Genomic DNA, 21,416 nt, shown 5'->3' on the forward strand with positions numbered 1-21,416 from the left:
TTATTTGAGTATCTTTAGTTTTATTGAACACGAGAATTTGTGTCATGGACATTACAGTTATCAACGTCAATATAGATACGAAATCGTTTTGAGCATTTGAAATTCATACAGGAAAGACTTTCTTTCGTTTTTGTGAACTTTTTTTTGCAACTTTTAAGTGTAATAATAGGTAATCTCTTCTTAGACCTTCGTGATTTCAAAATATGCCTTTTTTCACACTGTACAGTATCTTTCTCATTTTTTTTTTGTATCACAACATGGGGTAAACGCACCAGTTAACTGACAATTCACCAAGTTGCGATTGAAAAGTTATGTTTTTTTAACAACTAATATTTGAGAAATGAAATAAAAAACGTTCTCGTTCTTCGACTTTCATAAGCTTACAAAAATTTTATTCAAACGTTAAAAAATGTAAACATACGAGTATTTCTGGTGCTTTACCCGAGTATGAAGGTTTAAAAAAATTTTTTTGTTCAAATTCGTATAGCAACAATGCAGTTATACATCATCGTTAAAACATCCTTAAAGCTAGATTACACGATACAGTAATATAATTTATAGATAAATTTGTTTTTGAATTCTACAAAATGTACAGGATTATATTTATATATTGTGAAATAATTTCTCCCACTGCAGCTCTTTGGTTTTCTGCATTATTTTTTTTTCTCGCAATCGTGTACGTTGTATTATTATAATTTTTTGTCGTTTTACGTCACAATATTACACTTAAACGCTATTAATTAGACGAAATCAAAAGATGTAATTTGACGTGTTACTTTATGAAGTTATATTTTCTTTTCTATACTGTTAATAATTATCAAAACTACATATTTTAAATATGATCACTTACTGAGCTAAGTAACAAAAAACAATGTGTATCTAAAAACCTTGCACTCTTTTAAAATATTACAATTTTTCTCGAGACACCTCGAGATACAATTAAAAAAAAGTAACATCAAGATGTCGTTGATGAATAATAATAGAAATATTTTATTCACTTCATACTGTAATACTCGGCGATTCCTCGATATGACTACGTGTATTATGATAAAACAGGTAGATTATGTAAAACGGCTCTAAGAGTCGCATCTACGTTATACTTAAATATCACTACTGTACATGCTTTAAAACTCGAAGACCAAATGATAATTAATTACAATGCTGATTATGACTTTCAGTCTATGATATTTTTATATATAGGCAGTTGAAAGGGTTTAAAAAAATCGTCGAAGCGACGAAGTTGGATAAAAATCACTCGGTACAATTTTGAATTACAAATTTGTGCTTTTAAAGACGACGAAGTGTTTTTTTTTTTTAGAAAAAGCTCCAATTAGTAGACCTTTAAAAATTTTTCGGCACTGAGGTTTTCAATCAAAAAATTAAAAAAGGGGAATGCGCACGTAACGGTGTGTCTTGTCCTTAGAAAAGTTCATCATTATCTTTTTTTCAATAAAAAACGCTTAAAACGTATGCTCACTAACATCGAAACTTGCAAAAAGATCGTTAAAGTTAACATTTTACAATGTACGATATAAAAATTGAATACAAGAGTCACGCAACTTACTCGCGTATCGTGAGAATACCATATTTTTTTTCTTCTTTTTTTAACGATAAAAGACATATCGAATAATTTATAATTGGTACAATCGGTATTTTACACAACGCATATTACATATAAACTCGTGTGCAAAGTCTTGGTTGAGGGGGTTCATGCATAATAGCGTGCATTATATCATTAATTTTTAAAAATTGACTACGTTGAAAAAGAGAGGGGGTGTAATCGTTACAATTTTTATATATAACGCAATAATTAAGACTTAGGTTTTGTCATGGTTACTTCAGCATCTCTCCACTTATACAGAAAAAAAAACATCGAAACGTCCCTCCATCGGTCTCGCGCGATCTTTCACTGGCACACACGATTATTATTCTTTACACACACATGCACGCACACCCAGAAAAATACACGGATTTTTTTTCGTCATTCTCCACCCGCCGCGCGAGACACAAAAAACGAGAGAGGGACCTCATCACTGCTCTTAGCTGCGTATGCAGCAGCCCGCTCGGGCTTTCGGCAATCATGCGGCGAGCAGATTCTTGATGTTCTTGGGCGTGTTCTCCTCGTTCAGGTGCTTGGTCGTGTAGCGCAGCGCATTGAGCAGACCCTCGCTCTTGCACGGCGGCTGATCCTTCAGTAGCTTGACGCAGCCCTTGACGTCGACGTTGGAGCCCTTGACGAAGGCACCCTGGGGATGCACGTGATCGTACAGTATGACCAGACCGACCATTACCCTCAGCACGAAGAGCTGAGTCTCCTCGCGCTGGAACTGCGCCAGAAGATTTCTGCGAAAGTACATATACATATACGTGTAAGAGTGAGCCTATATAGCATTGGTGAACTAGTTTACGAGGATTGTGTTTATTGGCTTACGGATTTTCGAGCATCCTCAGGCATACTTTGGCCATCGTGCCCAACGTCTCTGTGATATTTTCTCGTGGAAGCTCTTGATTCTGTACGCAAAGAAAAAAAAGATAACGTCAAAATTATATTATTCACCATCCAACCGAAATAAAAATAATAATCGAGCTGAACTCACGTCCATGAGAAACGATATGGTGGCGTTGCTCAAGACGCGCAGCATCGGCGTGGCGTGCGCGTAGAACAGCGACATCCTGTTGGCGAGCTCGTTGCCCACCACGAGATCCTTCTCGTCGGACGCGGCGTTGTTGTCCTTGCTCGTGCCATTGCTGCTGATGAGCGAGGCCCGGTTCAGGGTGCGCCTGTAGTAGCTAAAATCGTTCTGTATCGCCGGCGTCTTCATCTTGAACTCGTCGAATTTCAGCACGAACTCGAGGATCTCGGCCAGCTGTTTGACCAGCGCCTGCTGGGTCTCCAAGTGCTGGGTGGGCGACAGATTGCCCGAGCAGAGCTGGCCGAGTATCTTGGGCACGACGCGCTCGAGCTCGAGCGAGAACTCGTAGAAGCGTTTGAGCTTGGCGACGAGCGGCGCCACGGTGAGATAGGCTCGGCGTTGGCACTCTTCGGTCGGGGCGGAGATCGCCTCGCGTATCTCCTTGCCGGCGCCCTTGTAGCACTGTATCTCCTGGAGTATGGACTCGGAGTCCTTGAGGACGCGCTGGACCGCCTCGAAGGTGTCGCGCTCGATGTCCGATGGTTGGGCATCTATATATGTAACAAGGAGAAATAGAGATTAATCGAGTTTCGATCGTGCTGAAGAATAGAGGCGGACAAAAAAAAAACAGAAGAGAATCAAACTCACTCTCAAAGTCCAAGAAGACGTCGTACTTGGCCGGCGTGCAGCAGGTCGTCTCGTCGCGAGCAAGAAGACTCAGAAGCTTACCCATTTTCGTGCTCGTGGACTATATGTAATTGGTATACTATATATCGACGTTGTACGCGCGGCACACTTTGATACTGTTTACGATCGTGTTGTGTTGACGATTGATTCTTATATATCGGCGTGTGACAACGACGACGACGATGTCCTCTCTCCCGTGTATACGTGTGTTTTTCAGCGATACTGCGTCATCTGTGACAGAAAAAAAAGAGACGTTTATATATAATAAATTAATTAACGATCGATCGATGCATGACGAAATTTAACGCCGATGCCGACGCTGTGATAAAATTGTCTTTAATGGCACTCCCACCGCGCTTTTCCCTCTATCGCCGTACACACACACCGTAATATAGTGGTATATATAGAGTGCCATAGGCGGTGTAATACAAGAGAGAAGAAAGAGCGAAGCCCTGATGAAAAATTCAATCGTCTGGCGCGGGCTTTTTGTCCTCTCTCTCGTTCCTCTCTGTTTCCTCGTCATACGCGGCTGGGCTTTAAAATAAAAAGGAGACACGGACAAACGAGCCTGTATACTATACGATGTATATAATAAACTCGTGCCTCTGTGTACTTGCGAACTTTCCTATATAGAGTAGTATGGACACACGGGAAGCAATCGAACGCGACGCAGCACAGTCCGTCGAGTTATAATTGCAATATATACATTTACTGCTAGAATGGAAAAATGAAAACGATTCCGCGATATAGGTACACGTATGTTTGTACATTGATATCGTTCGATGCAATACTGGATGACTTTTACACGAGAAAAAGAAAAATTGGACATTGCGATATCGGGTACGTTACGAAATTTTTCTCCGTTGCACAACGACGTACAACGATGCATTGGCACAAAAGATATATATATGTGCGATAAGAAAGCGATAAGTCGATATACAATATATCAGAATTCGTTCGAGCGTAGAATAGAGTGAGAGAAGATTGAATAATAATCCTCGTTTCATGAGTGTAATCGCTAGTTATCGAAACTTAAGATCCTCTCAAAATCGAGTACACAAAAATAATTTAATTCCCAAGACTCGATCGACGATCACCTTCGATTTTAATTCGCGCCTTTGCAGAGCGGCATCGATGCATCATCGTTATAAAGCTCGCCGCAAGCTCGCGAGCGTGCACAACAATGCTCCTCGATACATACTATACATATAGATATATCTAAGCGGAGAGTCGCCGGGGAAAGGCGCGATATGCTTGGCTATATATCGTATACAGGCAAAGCTCCTAGTTGTACAGCGAGATCGGAAGCATCGAAGGTCCTTTACATACACTGTACAAACAGAAAGGACTAACGGCGCGCGTCCGGGGCTATTTATACGCGATAAGACACACGCTAGGATGGGATCGATAATTAATCGCAACGTGGAAATTGAATATTCGTTAGAGGAACTCGATTAATCTCGCTTGCTGCTGCTTGTTTCGGAGATTTCACGGAGACATAAAGCGACGAAAACGAGCTTTATACATCCGCGCGTCCGCGGACAAAAAAACGCTCGCGTTTTCAATCCCCCTTTACTCTACTCTTTTTTTTTCTTTCTACTACGAAATGTACATTAACGCACGCGTATGATGATGTACGAGCATCGTAGCGTTGCAAAACTCGCTCGTGTATACGTGCTTAAGGCACGGACTAGATGAATAGAGAGAGCGCTAAACGCGCGAATGAGAGACGCGTTGCTGCTGCTGCTGCTGCTGCAACAGTCGTCGTCGTCGAGGGGGGTGAAAACAAGCTCGAGCTGCTGCGCGCATAAGTGCTCCGCAGCTTTTTGCGGGATCAAAAATGAAAAAGTAACTAAAAAAAGCTAAAACGTTAGAGTGACGATGACGACGACGACGAAAACTTGGGTAAAGACCAAAACGTACATATGCATGCGATATAAAAACGCTTACAGGGACTCACGTCAACGCGAGTCGTTGTTGCTGCTGTGCGTCGACGTGCGAATGCACCTTTTTCCACGATTACACACACACGCGCACTACAAGTACAGTATAATAATATTTGGATTTAAACGCGATGGTCGTTATATTTTCTAGACGACGACGATGTTGTGTCGCACTCGTATTTAGACTAGCCCTTTCGCAAATAGAATATATTATATACACAACACACGCGTCGTCGTACCGCACACACGTTTATTATAACATGGGACGCGCTGCTTAAAGCGCAGTATACGTAGAAGCAGCAGCAGCAGCGCATTACCTCACGCGATGCGTCGACGTCTAGTGTGCTTTTGCGCATATCGCGCTGCTGCTGCTGCTGCTGCTCCGCACAATGGATCAGGCCTGATTGTCAAGGTCAGTTTATTAAAAGTCAACGACGACGCGTCGACGACGTTCGCTTTTACATGTTCGTTCGTTCGTTATTATTACTGGGCACACGAGGCTTGGGAATATCGTGCGAGTCTCGGTGACGTAAAGATTAATCGAGCCTCGAAAATTAAATGGAAAATGTCATCGATCAAGGAGAATGTGTATGCGCGTATGTGTGTTTATACAGGCGATGCTGCTGCTGCATCTATCTGGGAGTTACGTCAAGCTCGCAATGCTATCATACATATATTATATAAATATAACACGTACATACGTTTTGGGTTCCTGCGAGCTGTTATTGTTATTCTGTTTTTTGTCAAGGCACTCGATCCTCGCAGCGGTCTATACGACAATCGCTATTATTATTTTTCTCTCGCTCGACTCGACGCACTATACTATATATCACTACCACGATGAAATATATATATCATTACAAAGGAAGCGGCTTCGGCTTGATAACGCTAACCATTACATACGGGCCTTTACTCTACTAATGTAACGTAACGCGTAACAACGAGGAGCAGCCGCGACGCGCACCACCACTACCAACACAGCACATGATAAGCAGAGAGCGAGAGAGAGATCACCAGCCGATGCGATCGCAGTCCGCGCGTGTTCTAGCTGCTGCTTCCTATCCTATCCTATCCTCTACCCCCTTGTATTATCATTATTATTATTACATTCGTGTGCAAGCAGCAGCAGCAGCAGCGGAGAAAGTCGAGTGCGAGCGAGAGTGAGACAGGGTATATAGAGAGAAGCTCGCTCTCTCTCGTGTGCGCGCGCGTCGCCCGATGGCGGGCTCCCCTGTATATACATGGAGTCTCTCTCTCACACAGAGGGAGAAGGTGGGGATGAAAATCAATGCGCGCAGACACACGGGGCAACGCGCGAAAAAATACGTATATACATAGCTCGAGGGTAACATGCGCTACCCCCTGCGAAGACTATATAGTATATACGACGAGGACGTCGCGCGCGCGCGCGATTCCACAGCAGCGCAGCAGCATGCCGAGAGCTGCCGATATATATCTATTTATCATTGTGAAAGGGAAAAGCCCGGGAGATTTTGAATCGGGATAAGATCGTGCCACTGCTGTTGTGCGAGCTTGCGAGGTTTAGGAAGATCCACGCGATATCGTCTTCAAAAAGCTTCCTGCGTGTATTTTATAACCCTTGAAAAGAAAAAGCTCGCGTCGTGTTTTCTTATCGCACGTCTCGGCGTTCGCGTGCGTTAATTTACGCTCGTGTTTGGTTTTTCAATTCGGCGCGCGAGCGTAATTACACGCGCGTATATACGTACGTCGATCGTCACTCATTAAGTCGGTACATTGATGCGGTATGGAAGGAAAAAATTACAGCGCGAGATCAGCGCACACATACGTATGTGTATAAACGTGTGTATAGCTCTAATTAAGGCGAAATATTCTCGGCTTCGTTGATGCTGCTGCTGCTGCTGTGCATTCATCTATTTTACATGTACAAACGTGTGTGTGTGTGCATGTGTACGCGTACTCCATAAGACGAAGCTTTTATGTATACACGCGCGGCGCATTATACCAGCTTACAGAGGGTTCGTTCAACTCTCGCGGAGGCTCGCGCGCGTGAGTATATATAAATACAAGAGAGTATAAGTAACCGCATAACTCGTGCCTTCGACTATTTTTCCTTCACTTATATACTCGTGTATGCGTATATCCGAAACGTAAGAGCAGTTCCCTATTTACTATGCACGGAAACTGGATTATTTATTTGACAGTGCCCCGAGAGAGAGAGAGACTGCATGACATTTCGAAAGCGATGCACACGCGGAAATTCCGTGTTGCTGCTGCTGGCTTAAAGCTGCGTATACCGATTTATTTTGAACTTGAGCTTTACGCGCTCGACTCTCTGCGGAGCGACAAAAAGATTTGGGAAAAATCGAAGGAATCCTCTTGCGATATAACGCAGTGACTTTTAGACGCGTCGCCCGGACGTAAACGTCAAATTTAGAAAGTACACGCGCGTAAATTAAATTCCGAAAAACCCAATGACAACAACAAATCAACCTGACGCAGAGATGTTTTTGCAAATTCGGCTACATGCTAATTGGGATTATGACAATTTTTTTTTTTAAAGCTTCGCAATCAGACTCGATGAGCACAGCCTTTATAATTCTTTCGAATGTAGATTACGATAAACAGCGTCGCTCACAAGTGTGTGCACTCGATGCGAAGTGTCGGAAGGTACATAGATAGAACACGTGCGGTATATACAAACGCAGAGCTAGATACAATTTTCCGAAATTCGCTTCCGAGCTTCGTGACTCAATTTATATCTTTATCTCGTGTACTGCATCACGCGTCGTCGTCGTCGTCGTTGATTGCCAATTACAATTTCGCAAAGTGCACCGCGATCGTTGTATATTATCGTCATCCATCTCGCGTAAATGTCGCACGTGGAAGATCTCGCGACGACCGCCGCATGGCATTTATCATACAGTACGATAATATTTTTATTTCATTATTATATTTATATATTTCTTTCGATTCGACTCTGGCTAACTCGAAAGAGAAACGGACCTTTTAATGGCTTATCAGCGCGTGCCTCGAGGCATGTGCGGCAATCACGCGAATGCCCGTGATGCGAGGGCTATAGCGAGAAGTAAAGAGTATCGTATGGCTGCGTACACGACCGCCAGTTACACACGTTATATGATGAGTTTGTGCTTGCGCATATTTTATTATATCTCATCTCTTTCACGAGCTCTGGACTGCTCGATGATGAATAATCGAGAAATTGGGATGTCCTCTCTTAAAATAATGATGAAAGATTAGATAATAAGATTAGTGAAAATTATCATCTAAACCATCTTATATTCTTTAGCAGATTTGCTTTGCCACTTGCGAGTTTACAATGCGCCGTCTGAAGTTCGAATTTGACTCGATTGTGAGCTTTTTCATTGCCTGCGACAGATGGCGCATTGTAAACTCGCAAGTGGCAAAACAAATCTCCTAAAGAATATAAGTTACATTTGATTGTGATACAAAACAAATTTCTTTGTCTTTAAGTCAAACTTTTGTACAAACTTATTACTTAAAACCAATAAACATTCGGGTCAGAATAGGCTGTTAGAAGTGAAACTTCAACGAATTTCTCTTTAAAAACTGTGAATAAAATTTTTTAAAATTTATAAAATATCAATAGCCAGCAGCTACGCGCGAAGTAAGTACTGACGCTTACGAGGTACAAAATCTATCCAATGGTAATGGGCCTGAAATTTTTTTACATAAACAGCCTCGCATCGTATCAGCCTGTAATGGTCTCGCACCGTCGTCGCTACATACACGCAGAGTCAATCACGGTCGCAAACGACCACTCAAGGTCTTTGCATACATATATAATGCATATGATAATCGAGCCGATGCGACGTACGTACAGAAACGATTGATCGAGTTGTGCGCGCGTTACGTATGTAAATTTCTCGTACACTATATTATCGTTCACCGTTGCGCACGCCACACACTTTAATTTTTTTTTTTTTTTGGACGCAACGCGGTCATATATATTATATACACAATGCACACGCGCCCGGAATACAAAAAGCTCGATAATAACGATCGAAGCGAAAAGAAAAGAAGGAATCGATCGGTACGAAATCGGCCGCGCTCCATGTACGGTGCTGTGCTACACGAACGTGTGTGTGTGCACACACAAAGGAAAGAGTTGGCATCACCAACGGCAGCAGCAGCCACGGCAGTATAGTAGTAGCTGACTCAATTGATTTGGTCGAAATTGTCGACGCGGCTCAAAAGATCCGAGGCAGCTCGCAGGCTCGGGCCGAGCCATTATATTCGCGCCCACGGCTTCCGTTGACCCATTATCCAATCGACCTTATAAACTGTCTATTGCACATATACACACACGCATACGTTCACGTGCTGCATTGTGATTATATATGTGTTCGTGTGTGTGTACACACATCCACCCGCGTATCGCCTGTCTCTCGTGGTATGTTTCTCTTTCTTTTCTCTTTGTTTGCCGATCTTTTTCTCTCTCTCTCGCAAGCTCGCAGTGCGCAGATTATGTGTCAACATCTGAGACGACTCAGAAGAAGCGCAATAATTATTACGCCTTGACGATATATACCATATATGCTAATGTATGCATATAACCGACACGCGCCCGCATCTCGATAATAATTTCATACAGCACGTATTATTATTTCGTCGAAAGACGACGAGGAATCAATCGCGTTTGATTATTTTTTTTTATCATATGCTCGCTCGATGATATATCGAAGCTGGGAACTGTTCGAATCGCGATCGAGTCCATAAAGCGCGATCTAAATATAAAGTCACGCAATCATCGATCGACACTATGAATTATTACGTATCTATGTGTGCTTCTGTCGTGCGCGCCCGCGCCTAGATAGTATCGGTAAATTTTGCCACCCGCTGCGCCTTCGGCTTGAATTTTCACACCCTCTCGCGCGAGCCATAAATGCGGCTATTAATAAAGAAAAAGCGCGCGGGAGAATAAAGCGACCTACATCGCGGCACGTTTAATACGACCTTCGCACGATAGGCTCTAAACTATACAAACGATGTGTACGATGTATCGTATATACGCATGTGCGCCGAGGAGAGGACGACGACGACGACGACAACTTCCGCGCGTTGCTCACGGAGCGAAGACGAAATAAGGCAAAAACAAAATATACGGAGAAGAATTGCTCAGGCTTAATTTCGATCGATTGTCGCTCGAGTGTCACTCGCGAGCATCTATGTAACTTGCGTGATGTCAAAAGTCGACTCTAAATGGCGATGCTGATGAATTATATCCAAGGTACAGCAGAGAATGGAAAAAGATGATAAAATTTTCGATAAGAATGTACCATCTACGAGCCAATTATGTCTCTTTACATTTCAATAATTTTTGGGTGCACCTCAAATAGAAATGTTTCGACCACTTCGATCGCGCGTTCACGCTTCAAGCCATCTCGCGGTCGCCATCCGTATTAAACTCGCAAAATCGATCAATCGTCTATGTTGATCATTAAACAGTATACATGCTCTACCGTACTGTATGTGTTTACATATATATACGTGTACGTACCGATGGAACGCGGAAAAATAAAGTCAATTGTCCCTCCTTCCTCCGTCGGGCCTCGACGCTTGGCTCAACTTCCGCGTTCGGCGTGAGTCTTTTTATCCTATATATCCCGGCGGCCCCCTTAACACTGTATATATCCAGTACCCACGATGCATATAATTACCGTACGCATAAAGCTCGGCGCGCACGAACTCGTCTCCCATTTGTACGCATTGTGCGCGTATATAATCCAATCGACGAGCTGTCCTGCGCCGTGACTGCACGCGACCTTACAATAGTTTTACTACATATATATTTTAAAATTGTTCTGTAGGATTTCTTGGAACAAAGCACTACTTAAACGGCCTGCGTAATATATAGAGTATTTAACTGTATACATCTCACCTTCGCCCCCCTCGATTTTTAGCGATGCGTGTGACAGCATCAGCAGCAGTCGTTAATGTTCTTCGACGCCCCAAACAAAGAAGCCCCTGTTCTGACGGAGAAGAGGAGGGTGCGGGGTTAAAAAAAAAATGCTCACGCTCAATTAGCGGGCTGAATTTCAGCGTCGGTACAGTAAGTGTCGAGTATTAGTCGTGTATTTTTGCATTTGTATCTCGAGAGAGAGAAGGAAAAAAATCGAGCGAGCATCGCAGCGTGAAATTTGCCTCGCAGCTACGTAGACGTATTAGAAGTAGCTGCATGCGTACATATGCCTTATACGCGATAAACTCATGCACGAGGTGTTCGACTATTATTTTATAGGTAGGTATATGAACTCTCGAGTGCTGCGTATATATATGTACGTAGGGAGCAACGGCAGCTAGACAGCGGCGGGGAGCAAGAGAGAGAGAGAGAGAGAGAGATGAGAGTCTGAGTGATTTGCCAGACTAATTGCAATCACACACATATACGTACACATTGACACACCGGAGGGTAGTTGACTTTTGCGCTTCCAGAGCTTCCAAGCTCGTAATATACATGTATATATAGTAAACGGCAGTGAATTACTCGGCAGAGCTGATGCAGATGCTGCTGCTGCGAGTTAAAATCGATGAGGGACGCCGAGAGTCAACGATAAAATCTTGCGCAGCTCGATGTATACATTATTACAATATTAGTAGTAGGCAGTAGTATTGCTTGATGAGGTAAAAGAGAAGGGTAAGCCTCCCATTGTAAGTAATTCATAATATCGCCAGAAATATATATGGATAAAGAAAATTAGCACTTCTTTATCCTATCATATAGAAAAAATATATATATATATAAATCAAAAATGTTTTTGCCAATTGCGGGTTTACAATGCTCCATCTGTTGACAGAATGAAAAAGCTCGTGATGAAATATGACGCCTTTGATTACGATAAATTTTAGTTACAAATACCTAATGAATTCTGGTTATTAATCCTCATTAATCCTGACATTTTTCTACAATAATATAAATTGTAATTAAAAGTTGAATAAAAAGTAAAAAAAAATGTTAACCCAAAAAAAAAACTTTAGGATTTCACTTCTGCAGTCTATGGATGCTCGATAATTGAGTCACCAGACCTGAATCGATTGAATTTGTTGATTCAAATTAAATAAATTCAAATTAAATAAATGTTTACACAGTTGCTTATATTTTTTAAATTAAATTTATATTATTTGTAATTAAATTCAAGCCGTTTCTATCGAATTGGTTGATATACTAAATTTTTAATTACTTTCCGGTCGACTCGTTACTTAAATTTCATTTAAACGATAATCCAATTTAAATCAAATAAATTTTTTTAAAAATTCACGTTATAAAATGTGCATTACGTACACATCAATTGTCTTACTCTCTGGAACTGCAATTGTTGTTTTTTTAATATTTTTCTAACTGTCACCCGCTATCTCTCTCTCTCTCTCTCTCTCTCTCTCTCTCTTTCTCTCCTGCGCATTACAAAAAGAACGTAAAGTCACGATAGTAATCGGATAGCGCAGAACCGTTTCTCTATGCTACATATATATATGACGTACCTGCGACCCGCGTAACTCGATATAATACAATAAAATATACACAGATACGCTAAACACGAACAATAAAATGCCACACGGTGAACGCGCGAGGCACGCGACTTTTCATATACAATAATAATAATAATATAATGTCGTTACGCTAAGTTGCGCTTTGTCAAAATGCAAATGCCTGCGCGAGATCGTCATACCACGCTGTACCCACGCGGTGTCGACGGTTATTTTTTAATTCTAATTCATGCTGCCTCTCCCTGTCGCTTATACGTTATCTTTCTCGGCGGTTTTTCCAAAACCGAAATCTAAGTTGGTAACCAAATCCGTTGCGGGGTTACAACGATAATACTTAGTGTTTGTGCCACTGCACGAAGAAAAAGTAGGTCTCATCGCGCGTTCATGCGCCAACGGAATGTCAGTCTCTCTCTCTCTCTCTCTCTCTCTCGTTGTGTTATCGATTTGTAATAAAAACACACACAGCGTATATAGTAGCGTATACATTATCTATCGCTCCGGGTAAAAGCCAGCGCAGTAATGAGAGTAAAAAAAAAAAAACAACACACAGCCAAAGAGCCAGCGTATGTAATCTGCATTACCCAATCTCAGAGCTCGATGTGGAGTATATATTATACGCGAAACGCCACATTTGAAACCGTTATTAAAAGCGACGAGCTTCATAATCGTATGCTTGCACACACGTATGATCGGTTCGCGTAATACATCGCGTGGTAAGAAAAAAAAAAGAAAAAACCGAACGAACAGAACCTGAAATAAAAACGATCGCGAGCTCGGCACGGTATACGGCGACATTCTAATTCGTCGTTATATACGTACAGGTATCTATTTCTCTCTTTCGCTCATGAGACGCACACGCAACGCAGGCATAAATATCGATTATCCGCATGGGTCGGTGCGCGAGTGTGAAACGTGCCCCGTAACACGTGCTCATGTGCGTGTGTGCACCTACACCGATTTCTTGTGTAGCTTATATATTTTACACACGAGACTATAACGTGTCCCGCCATACCCGGGCTGTATTAGAACGAACGACGAAAGTTGAAAATTTATGCACTTCGAAGAAGGCGTAATAACACGCATACGTGTAACTTACTGCATATAAGGGGGCGTGGGCCGCGTATACATGTTACACACACATGCAAGCGTCCCATTCACAAATGAGCCCGAGATTATACGAGCGCGCACATGTGGCGCAATGAGAAATATATATTTTATGTATCATAGCACCGGCTGACTAAAAATGTCTCGTTCTCGATAAATATAATAAGCAACACATCGCACATAGTTCGTGCCATTATTATATACGCGCGACATGTTGACACGATCGTCTAGTTGCCTATAATGAACACGCGCGCATAGAGAGAGAGCGTTATTATATACCGGGAAATTATTGACGACCCCGATCGTCCTGTGGGCTCAATGTATCGTATTGTATATTACAACTGCCCCGCGCGAGATCACTGTATAATACGTTAGAGAGACAAATCGTGAATGATGTGGAGCACTGGATGGGATTCCGCAATCGCTATCTGCGCGGATATTCGAGCGCCGATTACTTCTTTATTTATCGAATAAACTTTTCTGCGGTTGAATCGTTTGTCGTTTGGTTCGTGCCTGTGCTTGGTTGCATCTCCTAGACTTCTATATCGGCAATTAATACATTCTATTTCGTACTTATGCGCACCGATGAGCGTCGGGTTTATATATAAATACTCGCGGCGACAAAACACACGCACGCACAAAGTCGGACGATGATAAATCACGAAGTGAAAAGTGTAAAAATGCAGATAGCACGTACACACATATATAGTGCTGTGTGTGCGCGTATAGCCTCTCTCGGACCGCCACCGAGCCATATATAGTGCGAACGGCATGGATTGGTCAGAGATATCGAGCTTATCTGTGCACCGCGTTACATATACCCGCAGCGCACCATATAGTTTGTCGACGCTGAAAATGTCATATTGCATGAATTTTGAAACGATCGGTGACGCTGTGTTCGAGAGCTGCGGCCGAGCCGCGAAGACGAATTGATTTATAATGCCACTCGGTGTAATTGGCCAAAATAATCGTATACGTAAAGTATTCGTAAAATATTCGTCAACTTGTAGTTATACTTGTGTAAACTGATATTTTTTTGGTAAAGTCAACGGTTGAAAATGACATAGGCTTGTATTTAAAATTATTCAGAGCCATGATTGGACTTATACAATTATTTTTACTTTGGCACTTGTAGATTGACAGAATTAAGATACTCGCCATCTAGTGGTGGAGCCTCAAAGCGGTATTGTCGCAGTTGAAGAGGTTTTGAAAACCGGTCTAAATTTTTTGAAACAATTAAATTATCATTTTCGAGACATTTAAAATGTTCTTACCAATTAATGATTATGTATTTTGAAGCATTCGAATTCGAATGGTATTTTTTTGGACGTAGGCCATTACCAATATCGATCGTTTCTACCAGGGACAAAAATCGATCGCGAGCGTCTAAGTAATACTGCAACGTTGAAGTATAATACACAACGAGCAGTATATATATAGCAACAGCAGCAGCTACGACACATCCGCCTTGATACTCCTTTTTTTTTGCAGCGCAGAGCCCATAGTAAAATGCACATCCTTGGCGTTTGCGTGTGTGTGCGCGGCGGTATATATAAGGATACATCACACACACACACACACATGGGCGATATCATCCGTGCCGCGCGTAATCATACGCGTATGTATATGAGCACGTAGCAAATTCACCATGTGCAATGTGTAGAGTATGTATATGCAACGCGAGAGAGAGAGAGAGAGAAATAATAATGTGAAAAGAACGAAACACGTGGTATATACCGCGCGCATCCCATCGAATTTCCGGTTGTGTCCGTCTGTGTGCGTGTGTGTATATAAAGTGCATAGCGCGACCGAGACATTTCGTAAAATAAAGGCCGAGCACTATATAAAACACCGCGTGCGATATCCTGTGTATATACTTTTTACGATATTTTTTTTCTAATTTTTTTGTATATTTTGTATTTTGTATTTCGCGTCGAAATACGAATGCAAGCCAAAAAACGCAGTCGGTGGCAAAAGCAGCGGGGAAGAAGAATCGGGGGAAGAGAAATGCCCCGAGGCCGATACGAGGCATATGTCTCGGGCACGACGACGACGACGAGAGGCGAAGCTTCTGAATTCAATATTTCTATCTCTTCGGGATATATATATTTTTTCGCTCTCTCGGTTTGCCGCTGCGAGTTTGACTCGAGATGCAGACTATAATATTATAACGTTTGGCCTCCCCCGAGTTGGAGAGCGAGGAGCGAGCTCGTTATCGTGCGGTTTCGTACCGGTTTCACATGCGTAGTGACTGTATGTGTGTATGATTGTGGTTGTGTATTTTTCACCGATCAGACGCAGAAAATACAAACAACAAACAATGATGAAACCGTGAAATGCACAAAATTTATAATCAATTTTATTATAATAATAAAATTAAAAAAAACTGAAAATCAATCAGTGAGAGAGACATCCAGTCAAGCTATTCTTACAATCGAAAACATGCTTACATAATGTGGGTCTGTACATCAGCGTCTATAACACACAGTGTGCGAGCCTTAACTTTTTAAGCTCTTATATACGCTGTGGTGCCTTTGTTTTAATACACAGGGACCCACGCATCGACACGTTGTTCTCACAAGTAGGGGAGCCTATATGGCGATCGCAATAGCGTGTGCTGCGTGTGGGTGTCTTTCTCGTTTCTCACCGCTGTGCAGTGGGCTTCGTTTTTTTTTTCGCACTCGCAATGCGTAAAAATAATTCAGCCCTCTATGTATCTTGGTGAGAGGTCGATGATGTACGTAATCGCTGCAGCCACGAGTGCAGCGGCTTTGATCGTTGAGTATTTTAATTTAATTTACCTATTAATTATGTGTTAGAGATATACACATACATTATACATCGTATAAGATTTGGCAATGGTAACATCCTTCTAAATTTCACCATTTAACTACGAGAAATAGAAATTAAGGTCGTTGAACTGGTTACAGAAGACGAAAAAAAAAGAATCATCGAACTTGGACCTTTTAACGAGCACCAGTCGACACGCGTGTGTGTACATTAAAATGTGACCGAGGTGAATTTTAATTAGCGAAACAATTGACGCGTGTCAAACTACTACTACTACTCTATCCATGCACGAAATTGTCCGATGCGTTATGTATGCCATTTACACACACATGTGTACTGTGAACCCAAAAGATCGCCTTAATAGTCGTGTGTCCATGTGTGTGTGTCGCGCAGTGTCACCGAAACCCACAATTTTCTCGAGTACACACGGACGCACGCGTTCCCTTTTTTTTTTCGTCAGTGTGTGCAGTTTATTTTTCCTCTTTACTCCGTCAATTGTGTCACGGTCAGAAAACTATCCCTCTGCGCAGCAGCATCCGATTACTGACGCTTATATACACTGCGAACATTTATAAGGCCGAGCTGCGCCGACGATGATACGTAAGCGCCGTGTTTTTTTTTTGCTTTGCTTCGCTTTTGGGCGTCAAGTTTGCGGTTTTTTGCCGATGACAGCGAGAGGGACTTTTTAACCGACACACACACACTTGCATTCAAAAAAAAAAAAAAAAAGGAGAAGAAGAAGGCGAACACGCAAGAAGAGTTACTCTCTCGAGCGACGTTTTTCACCCAAATCTTGAAAAACTCGTTTTTCGGACAGACCGGAGAGTTCTCTCTATCTCTCGTGGCTTTATTACAACAGTCGTACATATAATATATTAATAATATTACGAATTCACAAAACGAAAATTCGCGAGGTCGTTCGATAAAGTACAGAAGATGCGTTCGGCACGCAGAAAAGTCTAATACCGTGAATCACGCGCGCGCGCTCACGAGCTGTTTTACAAGGAAATCGCCGTGCAACGAGCATCGGCTTGGAACGCATATACACACACATGTACACAGCTCTCCAGGCCAGACGTATGATCATCACATATATACTTATTATATATTTACGAAAGTTTTAATTCTCGCGAGGAAAAATTATACTTTTATCGCGAATTACATTTACGAGTGCACTTCTGAGTGTCTGCGCGCGTGCATGTGTGCAGAGGAGGCCGCGCTTTCCCTCCCACCACCCTCGCGCGCACCGCTCGTTTCAAATCTTCGTAATACATATAATGCACATGGCTTAATTTTCCCAACTACATAAATGTTTTTAATTTATAATCGCTCGCTCGCTCGCGCCCGAGAAACTTATAATAAGAAACGACGCGCCGTTAATTGTTGGAAATACGCCACTGCTGCGTGCGCTATATTGTCTATGATACACCTTTCATCTTCTCAGTCTACTAATTTTTCGTATATATACGTGTATCATGGGTATATAATAATGTAACGCGCGCACGCATACCGCGTGTGTGCACGCCGTTGTAAACGAAACGAAATTAAATGTAATTGTTTGTTGTTGTTGTTGTTGTTGCTCCTACATATCGTTATCACGCGTAAACTAGATTTTTCAACGCACCAATTGTCGGAGAATAAGAAAAAAAAAACTGAAACAGCAACAACAACAAAAACACGCGTCTATGCCGCGCTGCATCCGAGGCAATTTTTCCGTCGAAATTAATTCGAACAATCATTACAGAAATGGCGAAATAACGCGCGCGAGCACGTTTTTTCCTCGTTTTTTTTCCTCGCGATTAGCGAGTAATAATAACAACAATAATAATAACGATATTTGTATATCGTATGTATACACGAGCTCCGCTGCAAAATATATATGCTACGATAATCCGAGTTTGAGATGATTCAACGCCGCGGCTATAATGTGGAACGAGCGCGCGCTATATGTGTGTAATACGACAATGAGTAGTATCTATATAACAGTTAAACTAACTCTCGTTGTGTGTGTGTGTGTGTGTATGTACGTATATTGTGCTTCGCATATTTCGCGCGGTCGAGACTTACTAATGCCTCAAGTATGATCCTTGAAAAACTACTTGTACATTATCGTGTATAATCGTCGAGAAAAAAAAAGAACGACTGCTTCGCGGCAATACTACACACACAGATCTCGAAAGAATCGAGTTTTTAAAACTCTTCGGGCGATAAATAATGCGCTGTAAGCGAGAGAGAGAGAGAGAGAGAAAAAAAGTCAAAGCAAAGCGTCTATATTCACTCTAATATATGCGCACAACGGATTATGTGTACTAAAGTATTATACATTATATACGAATTTCGTGCCGAATGACGTTCCCGTTCGTAAAAACGCTTGGCGGCGACGACACGAGGAAATGTCAATATTGTCGCTGTACAATATATAATATTCACGAAAATTGACTCGGGCCGGTATCGATAAGAGACGACTCGGATCCGATCGATTCTCGGAGATAACTCCGCGACGTGCATCCGACGTAACGTAATAGGTAAAAAATATAATATGAATTATCTCGTTTCCTGACACCCACGCGCACAAACGTACACCGTACATAAGCAGAAAACAATGCGAGAAAGAGTACGTATATCGTATACACGAATTGTGTATGCAAAAGTATAACACGCGTCTCTCTTCATTGATGGAGTGAAAAGAAACACACATACACATGCGGACAGCTCGAGCTCGAGTCAATAAAGGCTTTATAAATATACAATTAAGCTTCCCGGCGACGATAAGTGATAGCACTTTTTTTTGTGAACGTACGCGTCAAACGTCAACAGCAGCAGCAGCAACAGCGGCAACGACACATAGCTTTTCTTTTCTTTCACGATCTTAATACTTTTATCATTATTTTTTTTTCTTGTACGTCGTTCCGAAACGACTCGCATAAATAAGGCGTTCGTTGTAATCAAGGGAGTTGAAAAGCAAAAAAAAAGAAACAGGCACCGTTCGTTGCCTGCACGACGACAAAGCACGCACACGCGCGCGCCGGTAATAAATTCGGGAGTAACCGTTAAAAAAAAAAGTTTGATAAAAGTTTCGAAGGAAAAAGAAACATAAGTTAAGTAAAATAACAGGCGGCTTATCGATATCAAAGTATGTGTGTGTGTGTTTCAGTGCGACGCTAAATTTCGCATAATTATCGCCGCTTCGATGATACATACACAAATCGCAACGGGGAAAAATATGCCAAAATCGCAACGCGAGTAAATAACGAAATTGTTCAAATTCATATATAAGATACATCGGTTATTGCGGAAGCGCGGGCAAAGAAATTACGCTCTATGGTCATCCCTTATCATTTTTATCGTCGTCGCATTATCGCACTCTGCTTTTCGTGAAAATCTCAGCCGCGCGCACATTACTGCACTGTTTATATTACATACACGCTGCTTTGAATGTGATACATCATAAGCGCGCGACGGATGAATCGCTGCGTAGCACGCGTACTACGTGCCTCGGTATATACTTATCCATGTGTGTGTGTGTGTGTGTGTGTGTGTATAGTACATCGAACCACATCCTGCTATACATACACGCGTACTCGTGCCCTGCGTTGCGCGAGTATACATCTATGTAAATGTATTAAATGAGCGTGTGTGTGTGTGTGTGTACAACTGCCGGCATCGCGTTTTCTGCTGCGTGCAAGGTTCCCTCGATCTATATATAATACACATATACACCAACATAATATAATCGTATTTTTACATGCACGAGCGATGGTATGCGATACATGTTATATACATGTATCGTTTGTGTACTGCAACGTCCGTCCCCGCTCGTTAACGCAATTTTTTTTTTTTCAATTTCATTCTCCGCGAATTCAGCTCGCTCGAACGAGCGAGAGAATGATAAAGAAAAAAAAACAACAACAACAAAGATGCAGAAATATTTGCATACCTTCTGCAAAGATGCAGTAGCAGCCAGCAGCGGTAAGAGTCGAGGAAAAGACGCGGAGAAGGGAGCGCGCGATGATTTCAAAGCCACTTGTTTTTATTATTATTATTATTATTATTCTTTCGCACTTGCACAGCGTCGTCTTTTCCGTATTGTACGTATATATACGCTGCTCCCTCTCGGCCACCCTCGCGCTGTTGTTATGACGTACACTATATATGTAAGTGCGACTAAAGGTATGCGCCCGAGCACGACGACGAGACTTCAAAAGCTCCGGTTCATTCACACCGTTGTTTATGTATACGATGATAATACGCGCAGCACACAAGACGTACTACTACTTACTACTACTATGACAAAAACTTATTTACCGGCGTCGGGCGCGAGAAGACGACGACGACGACGACGACGACGAGTGCTTCAAAAGACACAGCGGCGCGCGAGAACACACACTTATACAGCAACAACAACAACAACACACTGCAGCGTCGACGAAAACAAAAAAGCGACGAAATACACACCGATGCACGTTTCACCGTATATGTATACGACTCCGTTCGCGTCCAGAGGGAGACTGACTGTGTCAGCGTTGTGGAAAGGTTGCTGCAACATGTCCGCCGCTGGCAGCGTCGTCTGCCACACGGGGGCGCGTTGTAATTTCTTTATCGACCAACTCGCTGCTGCCAACTTATGAGCTACGCGACAATTCAATTTGATGCCGGGACGTGTAAAAACATGTTCCTACGCTGACAACAAAGTGGGAAAGAGGAAAATTAAGTAACTAAAAATAAATAACAGTGTATTAATTTCACTACTACG

General features: G+C 42.2%; 1 protein-coding gene across 4 annotated transcripts; it reads right to left on the reverse strand.

Moving 5' to 3' along the window:
* Positions 1 to 361: 361 nt before the first annotated feature.
* Positions 362 to 21,151, reverse strand: LOC106659955 (protein FAM49B). Of its 4 annotated transcripts, none has more exons than XM_014382745.2 (5): positions 20,969 to 21,151; positions 3,282 to 3,551; positions 2,598 to 3,184; positions 2,432 to 2,511; positions 362 to 2,343 (listed from the first exon to the last, which is right to left on the reverse strand). In XM_014382745.2, exons 2-5 carry the CDS (start codon positions 3,364 to 3,366, stop codon positions 2,079 to 2,081), a joined length of 1,017 nt encoding a protein of 338 aa, XP_014238231.1. In that variant the 5' UTR covers positions 3,367 to 3,551; positions 20,969 to 21,151; the 3' UTR covers positions 362 to 2,078. The 4 variants fall into 4 exon arrangements, with proteins under 4 accessions (XP_014238231.1, XP_014238233.1, XP_014238230.1 ...); XM_014382747.2 differs by lacking the exon at positions 20,969 to 21,151 and adding an exon at positions 20,601 to 20,938; XM_014382744.2 differs by lacking the exon at positions 20,969 to 21,151 and adding an exon at positions 5,965 to 6,294.
* Positions 21,152 to 21,416: the final 265 nt, after the last annotated feature.

This window comes from Trichogramma pretiosum, unplaced genomic scaffold, assembly GCF_000599845.2.
Source record: "Trichogramma pretiosum strain Unisexual culture from Peru unplaced genomic scaffold, Tpre_2.0 scaffold21, whole genome shotgun sequence".
Lineage (NCBI taxonomy): Eukaryota > Metazoa > Arthropoda > Insecta > Hymenoptera > Trichogrammatidae > Trichogramma > Trichogramma pretiosum.

Bases quoted from the DNA above. Each gene is read 5' to 3' on its own strand.
- LOC106659955 (XM_014382745.2), bottom strand. From the start codon at position 3,366: ATGGGTAAGCTTCTGAGTCTTCTTGCTCGCGACGAGACGACCTGCTGC. The intron at 3,185-3,281 runs GTGAGTTTGATT...TTACATATATAG, and splicing joins CGTCTTCTTGGACTTTGAGA to ATGCCCAACCATCGGACATC. The intron at 2,512-2,597 runs GTGAGTTCAGCT...CTTTGCGTACAG, and splicing joins CCATATCGTTTCTCATGGAC to AATCAAGAGCTTCCACGAGA.